General features: G+C 37.9%; 1 protein-coding gene across 7 annotated transcripts in view; it reads right to left on the reverse strand.

Moving 5' to 3' along the window:
• PHF8 (PHD finger protein 8) overlaps positions 1-12,912 on the reverse strand; it is a 96,865-nt gene that overhangs the window by 35,770 nt on the left and 48,183 nt on the right. For all 7 annotated transcript variants that reach the window (XM_039851427.1, XM_039851432.1, XM_039851428.1 and 4 more), the window contains 4 exons: positions 9,055-9,233; positions 8,681-8,766; positions 8,035-8,168; positions 7,134-7,447 (listed from right to left, as the gene is read on the reverse strand). In XM_039851427.1, the coding sequence (XP_039707361.1) occupies positions 7,134-7,447; positions 8,035-8,168; positions 8,681-8,766; positions 9,055-9,233 (713 nt within the window). The remainder of the gene's footprint in view (positions 1-7,133; positions 7,448-8,034; positions 8,169-8,680; positions 8,767-9,054; positions 9,234-12,912) is intronic.

A 12,912-nucleotide genomic window follows, 5' to 3' on the forward strand; every position in this document is an offset into this window, starting at 1 on the left:
ATATAAATTCAAAATCAGTAATTCTGTTAATGTAAATCATCATTAACAAATTAACAGAGAAAAACTATGTACATCAAAGATGCCAAAAAATCATCTGATAAAATCTAATTCCACTCCTGATTTTAAAACAAACAAAACCTCTCACACAAGAGACAGAGACTCTTCTGAACTTCATTAGTCTACAAGAGACCTACAGAGACCTATGTATTAAGTGGAAAGACACCAGCAAGGTGTTTATCCCTCTTACGACCAAATCGAAGTTGTGACAGAGACATGGAGCAAACAGCAAGGAAAATCTCCTGGGATCTAGATGAACAAGCCCTACAACTAGGGGGAGAAATCAGAAATCACCCTGCAACGGGAGGTAGAATGGGACAAGGACATGAGGCTGCCCGGTCCCGAGCGGCTGAGGGAGACAGAGGCCATAGCAGTGGCAGTCGGTATCTACAGATGCCTCTTAAAGGGGCTGTGTCCGCGAGCAGACTTTTGGGGTGATGGACCTGCTTGCTCTGAGCACCAGCACCAGTTCAGCTGTGTGGAGGGCACCAGGAACTTAGAGGGGGACACTGAGTTGTTGGAGTGAGGGCCAGAGGCTAGGATCCCAGACAGAAGTACCAGTAGTATCCACTGTTCCTCTGTTGAGCCCTCTGCCCTTCCAGTGTGCTGACGCAGTATTGCCATAGCTGAGAGGTCATCAAATTGGATAACAAGAGGTCTCTCTGCCCAGAGGATTCTCTGAAACTCTGCCTCCTTCTATTGTGGCCCCACCCAAGCCACATCCAAGTATATCCTCAGTGAGTCAGATGCCCCTTGCTGAGCAGTGCCTAGACTCACACTGGTGGCAGCTGACCATGGTTTCTGGCGTGGCCTCTTGAGGCAACCATAAGAACAGTGTCTGTGGATTGCTTGCTGAATCTTATCAGGTGACCCTGGAGGGTCACAGGCTGTGGCTAAACTTGGCCTGCAGCTGAACCCCTCTCAGGACTGTGCCACTGGACACCTACTTCACAAAGACTGGGAGACTTAGGAGCTTTGCTTAGTACATAGAAACAGACACAGAAAGGCAGTCAAAATGGGAAGACAAAGAAGCAAAAACCATATGAGAGAACAGAACAGAGATCCAGGAATAATGGAGTCATGCAATCGAACAGATGCAGAGTTCAAAACACTAGTTATAAAGGTGCTCAATGAATTTAGGGGAAGTGTAGATGAATTCAATGAGAACTTCAACAAAGAGATAAAAAACATAAAAATGGAAATGGAAATTATAAAAGGGAACCAGTCAGAAATGAAGAACACATTATCTGAGATGAAAAGTATATTAAATTAAATAGAGTGAATAAAGAAGAGGATTGAAAGACCTATATAGAGGATGGGGAAGTCAAGGACATTCAATCAGAATGGCAAGAAAAAAGAAGCCAAGACTATAATAATAATTTAAGGAGCCTATGGGACCTTAAAGTTAAAATATCAGTGTTGTAGAGGTATCTGAAGAGGGAGAACAAGAAGTTAAATATATATTTGAAGAAATAATGATGGATAAGTTCCCTAACTTGGTGAAGGAAATAGATATAAAACTCCAGGAACCTCAGAGAGTCCCAAAAACCAGGAACCCAAAGAAACCTATGCCAAGACATATCATCATTAAAATGCCAAAGGTTAAATACAAAGAGAGAATCTTAAAAAGCATGATAAAAGCAGTTAGTTACCTATAAGGGCGCATCCATAAGACTGGCAGCTGATTTCTCAAAAGAAACAATGCAAGACAGAAGGGCTTGGCACAAAACATTAGATGTGATGAAAACCTAGGATCTACAACCAAGAATACTTTATCCAGTAAAGCGATCTTTTCGAGTTAAAGGACAGATAAAGAGCTTCCCAGACAAAAAGGAGCTAACAACACCAAGCCAGTATTACAGGAAATTTTGGAGGGACTTCTTTAAGAAGAAAAAACATGTATCAAAAATAGGAATAAAGAATGGTAATAATTACATTCCTATCAATAAGTACCTCAAATGGAAAAGAATTAAGTGCTCCAACCAAAGGATAGGGTGGCTGAATGGACAAGAAAACAAGGCCCCTACATATGCTGACTACAAGAGACTCACTTCAGATTGAAAGACACACAGAGACTAAAAGGAAGGGGACAGAAAAAGATACTGCCTTGATGGACCTAGAGAATATTGTGCTGAATGAAATGGGTAGGATAGAGAAAGATAAATATTGCATGATTGCATGTACATGTGAAATCTAGAGAACAAAATCAACAACAACAACAAAAGTGGAAATAAATTTAGAGATACAGAGGGATATTTTGAGAGGAGGGTTACTAGATGGGGAGGAAGTTGCTGGGGGACCTTAACAAAAAAAATCAAAGAGGATTAAGGGTGCAAATGGATAGTTGCAGAATAGACATGGAGATATAGAGTGTAGCATGGGGAAGATGGTTAATAAGGTAATAAATATGTAAGGAGCAAGAGGGGTACTAGATTTAGTGGGGTGATCGCTTTGCGAGTTATGTGGATCTCTGATCACTATGCTATACAACTGAAACTGGTATATTATTGTATGCCAAGTATAATGGAATAAAAAACTCATTGAATTGTACAAGAAAAAACTCATTGAATAGCAACTAATTGTCTATTTCAATAAAGCCATATAAAAAAAAACTAGACAAATCTAGAGGTGTGAATACAAGAAAGTGGTTGTTATAGGCTGAATTGTGTCCCCCCAAAATTCATATATTAAATTCTTAACTCCCAGTACCTGGGAATGATTGTATTTGGAGAAAAGACTTTTAAAGAGGTAATTAAGTTAAAATGAGGCCACTAGGGTGGGCCCAAATCCAATCTGAATGGTGTCCTTTTAAGAAGAGATTAAGTGAAATAAAATCAAAGACGGATACTGTATGATTTCACTTACATGTAGAATCTAAAAGAACAAACAAAACAGAAACAGACTCACAGACATAGAGAACAAACTAGTGGTTGCCAGAAGGGAGGGATGTAGGGGAATGGGTAAAAAAGGTAAGGAGGAATTAGAGCTGCAAATTTCCAGTTATAAAATAAGTACACCACGGGTATGTAGTGTACAGCATGGGAAATATAGTCAGTGTTATTATAATAACTTTGCATGGTGATAGATGGTTACTAGATTTAGTGTGGTGATCACATAGTAAGGTATATAAATGAAGAATCACTATGTTGTACACCTGAAACTAATATACTATTGTATGCCAACTATACTTTAATAAAAAATTTTTTTAATACGCTTTTAAAACAGAAATTATAATTAATCTAATTAAAGAAACATGGTAAAAAGGAAAAAAAAAAGAAGAGGAGATTAAGATATACAGAGGGACACCGGGGGTCCATGTGCACAAAAGGATGACCACATGAAGAGGCACTGAGAGAGCAGTCATCTGCAAGCCAAGGAGAGAGGCCTCAGGAGAAAGCAACCCGGCTAGCACTTTGATCCTGGACTTCCAGCCTCCAAAACTATGAGAAAATAAATTTCTGTTGCTTAAGTCATCCAGTCTGTGGTATTTTGTCATGGAAGCCCTAACAAACTAAGATATGAGACATAGATGACTTCCCTCAAGAGCTCAAGACAATTAACTGAAAAAATAATAGAACGAATAAGAGTATATATAGTAAGGCAATCCAACACGGGATCAATATGGAAAAATCAATTATTTTCCTGCATACTAGCAACGGTCAATTGAAAACTGTAATAGATGAAAAGATGCCGCTCTCAATAGGAACAAAACTATAAAATACCTAGTAATAAACTGAAGAATAAGCTAAAAAAGAGATAAACAAAAAAACCTGAATAAATGGAGAGACAAACCATGTTTGAAGATTGGACAAGATGGTCTGTTCTGTGACTGTTCATACATAAAAGGTAAATAGCAGAACAATATCAATGGCATCTAGAAGTTGAACTGGATCAAAAGCAATTTTCCCTGGCAAGTTGTTCTTAACCAAGCGCTGTTAAATTTTCTTACAATTATTGAGAAAGCCTTAGATATATATGAAGACCTACAGATAAATGATGAAAATCCTGCAATAGTGACTCCCATCAGAGGAAGAGCAAATGGTGGTTCTGTTTTCTACAAAATTAAGCTCTGGTGGGAAAGGAGGATGGCTGAGAGCAGATGAAGAAATTGTGAAGATACTTCCTCCTGTGTTTAAAAAAGATTGCTGAAGACTAGGTCCTGGATCGGATTTTAATTTGATGAAGTTAGTATCTACCTTAAACAAATACCCTCAAGAACCTACATCTGGAAGAAGGATGCCTGAGCCCAGGCTACAAGGGATCCACTGACTGATGCTGGGTGCAAATGTCAATGGGCTCTAACTGAACAAGGATTAGTATTAGGACTGTCATTATCTGAGTCAGTATTTTGGTTTCAAAGCCACACAGATTTTAAGGGGTATGTCTCTACCCTCTTTTTCTTGTAAGCTCTATTTTTTAGTGTACAAATTTTCAGGATGTGAAATTTTTCAGGAATGCATACCCTACTATAGGAGAAAAGCCTCTGATGAAAGATGTCAGTCTCCATAAATTAATCTATAAATGCTATGAAATCCTAATAAAAAATCCTATTAGGATTTTTTATAAAATTTGACAAGCTGATTCTAAAATTCATCTACAATAGGAAAAGCTCAATAATAGCCTAGAAATTATGGAAAAATAAGAAGTAGGTCGGTATCTCTGTTAAACTGCTTTTCTAGTGCTGCTGGGTAAAGCAGGGATGGGGAGGGGTAATAGGAAGCAGAGGCTAAGTGAACTGTTTGTTCTGAGGGGACCAGTTAGACCAGGTCTGGATGTCTTGGCTGTATGCTGATGTGATTGTCTGCTGAAGATAGTAGGGTAGGAGACTGGGCAACTTGGCATACTCCTAAGACCGATCATAGCTCAGCCCAGCGATGATGGGCTTACTGAGCATCTGTGCTCTGCTCAGGTCCAAAGCATGTTCTGCAGAAGGGATTTGCCCTACCAGACACAAGGTCTATAGTAACTAACCTACAGGAATGGACAAATTGATTTTATGGAGCATAATAATAATAATAATAGTATCTCACATACAGCACTTACCATGTGCTGGGCAATGTTCTAAGTGCTTTATGTATATTAATTCATTTTTAAACCCACAACAACCTGTGTGGTAGGTACTATTATCAGAGAGGCACAGAGAGGTTAACTAGCTTGCTCAAGGTCACATAGCTTTTAAGGGACAGAACTGGAAATATAGAGCAGATAAACAAATCCAGGTATATATGGGAATTCAGTAAGTGGAACTTCAGATCAGAGGGGATAATGATAAATTAGTCAATAAATGGTGTTGGGGCAAATGACTATCCATGTGGAAAAAAATTAAGTTAGATTCTTACCTCCTACAATTCACAAAATTTGATTCCAAAAAGAGCTAAAATTTTAACTTCTATAGAAGTTTTAGGTGAAAATATAAGAAAATCTTCTTACACATGACATAAAACACAAAAAAACTGATCAAGATGACTATGTAAAAACTGAAATATTCTACATGCTAAAAATACCATAAATAAAATTAAAATACAAGCAACAGACTAAAAAAAATATTTTTCAACATTTCTAGAATATATTAAAAACACTCCAGCAAGTGTAGAATATACAAAGAACACCTACAAATCAATAACAAAAACAAACAGAATAGAAAAATGGGTGAAAGAATGAATGGATAATTCACAGAAAAGAAATTTTAAAAAGCCAATAAACATAAAACATACTGAGGCACCACTGACTGCCACTGGATTGGCAAAAACTAAGGCAGATAATACCCACTGCTGGTAAGGCTGTGGAGAACCAAGTATTTCTCATATATCACTCATATACTGGCCCTTTTGGAGGGGAATTTGGCACTATTAATATTTATTTTGTACATACCTTTCAACCCAGCAGGTTTAGCTATCCTAGAGAAATGTTAGCTGGCACATGGGCACAAAAAGTTATTTAAAATAATTTTCACTGTATCACTGTCAGTAACACTAAAAAATTAGAAACAACCTACATGTTAATCAGTAGGAAATGGCTAAACATATGGTGGCACATCTATGCAACAGACTACTATGCATCAGGTAGATCTCAATGTATTGATGAAGTAGATCTCTAGGAACTGATGTTGAAAGATATCCAAGCAAGTTGTAGAACCATACACACTAAACAAGACTATACCTCTATTTATCTCTATATATGGGTGTAAATACAAGAAAATGAAAGGTATACATCAAACTAATAACAAAGGTTACTTTTGGGTAACCTTCCTCAGAGGGGTAAGAGTGTTAGTCAAAGGGAATTTTTGCTTTCTGTCTTACTCTAATCTTTGGTCAATACCATTAAATTTTAAAAATAGTATTAAAGCAAAAGCCTACATTGAAGTCAGCTGTACTATACCAAAAAGTGCTTTATACACTGTAGTACTCAATAAATCTTAGCTTAAAAAAAGGAGTCATCTCTTAAATGCAAAAAGAGCACTGAAAGGTCATTATTTATATAACTTTGCAAGGGATAAACTGAATGACACAGAAGTAAAATAGGCAAGAGGGAAAAAGGTCACCAGCAGTGAAGGACAATGCTAAAAGTGAATGATAGGTCCCTCTCAGTGCCTTTTCTCTGTCTCTCACTGTCCTCGTCTCTCTCTACTGTCACTGTCCCTCTCAGTGCCTTTATTCTCTCTCTCACTGCCTCTCTCACTGTCCTTCTCACTCTCTGCCTCTGAGAGGGAGACTACACTCTGTCCATGGAGTGTTACTCCTTTTCTAATAAATTTTCCTTTTGACTCAAAAGCAAGCAAGCAAGCAAACAAACAAACAAACAAATAAAAGTGAATGATAGCTAATTATAATAGCTACCAATTTTTGAAGGCTACTCATGAGCAAGACACTGTGCCAGGTGCTCTGTACAAGCATCATCTCTAACTCTTACATCTACCTGTGAGATATATCCATTTTATAAAGAAAATATGGCTCAGAGAAACCAACTATTAGGCTTAAGGTCAAGCCTTTATTCACTACAGGCTGTCCTGTGTTGGGATTGAGACTGGGACTAGGGGAGTCCTTCTGGTCTGGGCCCAAGTGCTCAGCTGCTCTTACTATACTCTGCATCCTTGAAGCATGCTCCCAAGCTGTCTTGTTCATCCAGACTGGCGTTCTCCTCCTCCTCCTCGCTCTCAGTTCTCCAGTATGCTGGCCGCTTGATGGGCCGCTTCCCTGGGGTGCGTTGGGAAGCAGGACTGCTAGACACTGTGCCCAGCCCACTGCTGGAGCTTCCACTGCTTCGGTCCTGCCCCCCGGTCCACCAACCCTGCAGGCTAGAGGTAGCCGGAGAGGATGATGAGGACTGCAGGTTGGCCATGCACAGCATGCCCTGGATGGCCTCCTGAGTGCTGGGAGAGGCAGGGGCCTCGCTGCAAGAGACAGAGGAGAAATGCTGAGGGAGTTTCTCTAGTTGTCAGAGGAAACCAGTCATCAAAATAGTCAGGGACAGGGGACAACGGTGGCAAGGTCAGGATGGGAGGAAGGAGGAAAGAACCATCCCAGACGAAAAACCAGAAACCAAACTGAAGGATCCGGATAGTATCAAAGATTGTTTTCATGAAAAGGCCAGTCCTTCTTGCCTCAAGTCTCCACAGATAGCAGGTAAGATGACAAAAAGATGGGCGTACCTCCCTCCCTGTTCATCTATGCTGCATATTTCCCTCTTTTATTTTAAACAAGGCCCAGTTGTCCTTCCGTGTCTCTTCCAGCCTCTCTTCCAACTTCCAAAGAACCCCATTCCCCTTGATGTCTATACAGCCTCTCTCTGTCAGATCTTAAGTTCCCGAGGACAGATTTCATGTCTACTTATTCTTTCAGCCCAAATGTCCTGGCTAATTCTTTGTCCCTTTAAATAGCTCAATAAATATCTGCTGATTGGCTGACCTATCCCTTCGAGCAGGGGGTAGGGATGTGCTGTTTGATCATCTAGAAAGGAGAAAACAAAGCCAGTACTCACGTGAGGGCAGCATAGTCAGGTCCCCCCACCTGCCTGCTGGCTTTAAGCAGATCAAGAATTCCACCAGCTCCACTCCCGTTCCCAAGCTTGCCTTCGACCCCTTCTACCATATCCTCATCTGTTGTATAGTCCTCCTGTTGGGGAAAGAGGATATCACCTCAGCTGCCCAGGGTTGGTCTGGTAAGGCCCCAATACAGGGTTGACAGTCTCACTCCTGATACTAATACCTTCTGAGCACCAAGTACAGACCAAGTACAAAGCAGCATATTCATTCTTTCATCTTAATTTCTACAGCATCTTTGTGAGGTAGGTATTATAACTCTCATTTTATAGATAAAGAAACTAAGGCTCAGTGAAGTTAAATAATTTGTGTACGATCACAATCAGATATTCTAAATCAGATACTCTTTCTGCTACATCACAGTCTTTTATTCTACTCTGTATTAAAGGATTTTAAGAATATTTCAACTAAATTATAACATTCCATTCATATGCTCAGCAGCATTTAGTACACAATCCTTCACTTAATAAATACCTTAGGTTTGAGTGCATATGATATCTTTTTCCCCCCCAACTAAAATAACAATCTGTCATCTGCCTCTGTAACCAGAATGAGCAGAAGACTAAACACAGGACAGGCTCCTACCTCAATGTCAAACTCAACTTCTCCTGGTTCACGAACTCGGTTGGGGTCAGAGCAAGGCTTTGCACGGGGCAGCTTTCGGGGAAATTCTAGGAAACAATGGAATGTACTTATCATGACTTATGAAGCTAAGATTAGCATCTGAGCCAAACACTCAGGGGAAAGAAAATTTTCCTGAAAGTAATGACAGATGAATAATTTAGGGAGCTTAGGAATTAGCTTATAAATAAATCTCTAGAGTAAAGGTTGCGTGGAGGCCTATAGAGCTAGTAAATCAGAATGTCACTAAGCTCAGGCCTAAGGTCTGAAGTCTATCAAGGGGACCAAAAACAAATGTGAAATGGGCAAGGCAGGAAAGAGAAAGAACAGGTACACACTTGGTCTTATTATCAGGGTCGCCTTCTCCTTTCCCAGTCTTTCGTCAATCTGCAGTTCATCATCTGAATCCAAGTCAAATTCATCCTCCATCACCTGTTCTGCCACCAGCCTAGCCTTGTCTGCCTTCTTTGCGATCTTGGCTCGCCGAGACTTGGCTAAGCTCTTTACCCTCTTGGTGCTAGAAAGAGGAGAACATAAAAACAGTCACACTCAATATTGTTATGGTGGCAATTCTCTCCAAATTGATCTACGGATTCAATGCAATCCCCATCAAAATCCAACTAGCTTTTTTTGTAAAAATTAATAAGCTGATACTAAAATGTACATGGGCAAAGGACTTAACATGGCTGAAACAATTTTGAAAAAGAACAAAGTTGGAAGGACTTAGACTACTCCACTTCAAAATTTATATTGCCATAAAGATAGATATATATATCAATGGAACTGTACTAAAAGTCTAGAACTAAATAAACCCTTAAATTTATGGTCAATTGATTTCTGACAAAAGTGCCAAGGCAATTCAGTGAGGAAAAGATGGTCTTCTCAACAAATGATGCTAAAATAACTGGATATCACATGCAAAGAAATAAATGTGGATTCTTACCTCACATCATATACAAAAATTAACTCAAAATGGATCATAGGTCTAATTGTAAAAGCTAAAACTATAAAACTTCTGGGATAAAATATAGGAAAATATCTTTAGGATCTGGGATTAAGTAAAATTCAAAATATTTGTGCTTCAAAAGACACTATTAAGAAAATGAAAAGACAAGCCACAGACTGGGAAGAAATATTTGCAAATCATTTATCTAGGAAAGGATCTGTATCCAGAATATTTAAATAACTCTTAGAACTCTATTATAAAGACAGTTTTCAGCCGACACAAAAAAAAAAACCAAGCAAAGATGTGAATAAACATTTCTCAAAAGGTGATATACAAAAGGCCAATAATTACATGAAAAGATACTCAACATCATTAGTCATTAGGGAAATGCAAATTAAAACCACAATGAGATACCACTTTACATCCATCAGAATGGCTATACTCAAAAAGACAGACATTAATAAAGTGTTAACCAGTATAAGGAGAAACTCATAATTGCTGGTGGGAATGTAAAATGGTACAGACACTTTGGAATAAATTTTGGCAGTTTCTTAAAAAGTAAAACATAGAGTTACCTGACAAAACATTTTACTCCTAAGTGATAAATGAAGACATATGTCCACACAAAAACTTGTAGGCAAATGCTCATAGCACCATCATTCAAAATAGCCAAAATGCTGAATCAATCTAAATGACCATCAACTAGTAAATAAACAAAATGTGGTGTATCCATACAATGGAATACTATTCAGCAATAAAAAGGAACCAGTTAATGACACATAGTACAGCATGGATGAACCTCAAAAATATTATGCTAAGTGAAAGGAGTCAGCCACAAAAGACCACGTATTGTTACGACTCCATTTATATGAAATGTCTAGAAAAGGCAAATCTATATAGACAGAAAGTAGAGTAGTAGCTGCTTAAGTCTGGGGAAGGGAACCAGGACTGACTATAAGTGGGTATAAGGTATCTTTTTGGGTGATAAAAATTTTCTAAAATTGGACTGTGGTGATGGTTGCACATTCTTTAAATTTATTAAAAGCCATTTAAGAGTACACTTAAAAGAGGTTAACTGTATGGTATATAAATTATACCTCAAAAAAGCTGTTAAAATATATAAAGGAAGTAGAAAAACTCAAAAGTAGCTTAAATAATCCTGTTATACTTGGTAAACAATATTAGCCAGTATAAACTGCTAAAATAAACCTTATAGTTAAAAAGAAACAAGTTTTTGGTAAATCAGTATACTTGATACATTCAGCAAATAACCATTTGATTAACTAGCTTTCAGTGAATTGGCTGTCATTAAATTGGCCTGTTTTCTACCTCATAGAGGTGTTGGGAGGATTAAGTGAACTAATGTAGAGACTTATACATGGCAAGTGCCCAATGGTAGCTAATCTTTTAATTAAGTTCCCAGAGCCTCAGTTTCTACATTAGTAAAATAGGGATAACAAAACTGACCTTCGGGGTTGTTAAGAGGACAAAATAAAATAATGTATATAAAAGGCTAAGATAGAGTCTGATACAGAGCAGGTGTTCTGTAAATGATCTTTTATTAACTTCTAATTAAGAAAAATGTCAAACATATACAAAAATATAAAAGTATAACAAACTCCCATGTACCTATCATCCAGTAAAGTTTCAGCAATTATCAACAGCCAATCATGTTTCATCTATACCTCAGTCCCTACAAAACACTGGCTTATTTTGGAGAAAAGCCCAGACATAATATCATCTGATCTGTAGATATTTCTATACCTTAATTCTCTAGGTTCACTTAACAGCCATCTCTGGCAGCTGCAGGACGTAATAAAAGCAGCACAAGAAAGACTAGTGGGGAAAGGTAAAATGTCTCATTGTATCCTCAATAGTCATTACAGGTAGGACCCTTAGGATTCTCAATTTTCTCTTCCCCAGAGACCGACCATGGGTTCTGGACAAAGGCAATGCTCAACAGTTTCTCTAATCTTATTCTTTAGTAACTAGGTTCTCAACTCCCAAGAATAACTGCTGCTTTCAGAATCTGCCCTACTCTCACATTCCCTGCTTTTTCCTTATTGCCCAGCCAGGTGGGCCTACTACACCTGCCCTTGGGATCTGAAAACAACCTTTTCCAACAAAAAGGCTATTAAGGTATTCTTGTTGCTTATGTTCCCACTCTGTTCATACTCTGTACTTAGCTCTTGACTGCTCCTGTCTGGTGCTCTGAGTGTCCAGATGATAACTCTTACTATCTTCCTCTGCCTTCCTACATGTTTCAGGGTTTCTGATGACCTACTCAGCTTCTAACCACACCCACGCCATCATCACCACCACCACCACTATTATTTTTCATCTTCAACTTCGTCATAAGAGCTACCATTAATTAAGCATTTACTATGTGGCAGGCACTGTGATAAGCACTTCACATACATTATCTCATTTAAGACTCCAACAACCCTAGGTAAGTTTTATCTATATAAGAGATATAATGAGGACACTGAGGCACAGACAGGTTAATTAACTTACCATGGTTACATATGAATACATGTCAGAACTGGGATTCAAACTCAGGATTGGCCGATTCCCAAGTCCATGTTTTTTGTTATGACAGCTTTTATTCTTTTAGAAAATTATCTTTTAGATAATTTTCTTAAAAATTATTTTAAGAAAAATAATACATGCTCCCTGTACAAAATTCAAATGCTACTGAAGTGAAAATTTCCTCTCCTGCCTCCCATATCTTACTTTCCAGAGATAACTACTGTTACACATTTGGTGTGACAAGCATAAAATATATAAAAAGTATATTTATTTGCGTGAATGTGAATAAATATCTCTGGAAGAAAATAATTGATGTTGGTTGTCCATGGGGAGGGGAACTGGGGAACAGGGAGAGGTGGGAGCAAAATTTTTCACTATGTATTCTTTCACATTTTTTGAATTTTAAACTGTATAAATTAAATTTGAAACCTCTTCAAAAAAGTTAAATTAAAAAAAAGTCTGTATGTTGCTTTTCTATACAAGCACATATGTATTTTTAAAAAAATTAAAATGGAACTATTCCTATATATTATTTTATAAGCTGATTTTTTCACTTTAGAATATATCTTGGACATCTCTGCATAACAGATATTAAACTCATTCATTTTAACAGCTGAATGGTATTCTATTCTACAGATGTACCATAATTTATTTATCCAACCCTTATTGATGAACATGTTTTCAATTACTATTATAAACAATGATACAGTGAACACTGAAT

Source organism: Pteropus medius, unplaced genomic scaffold, assembly GCF_902729225.1.
Source record: "Pteropus medius unplaced genomic scaffold, Ma_sr-lr_union100, whole genome shotgun sequence".
Lineage (NCBI taxonomy): Eukaryota > Metazoa > Chordata > Mammalia > Chiroptera > Pteropodidae > Pteropus > Pteropus medius.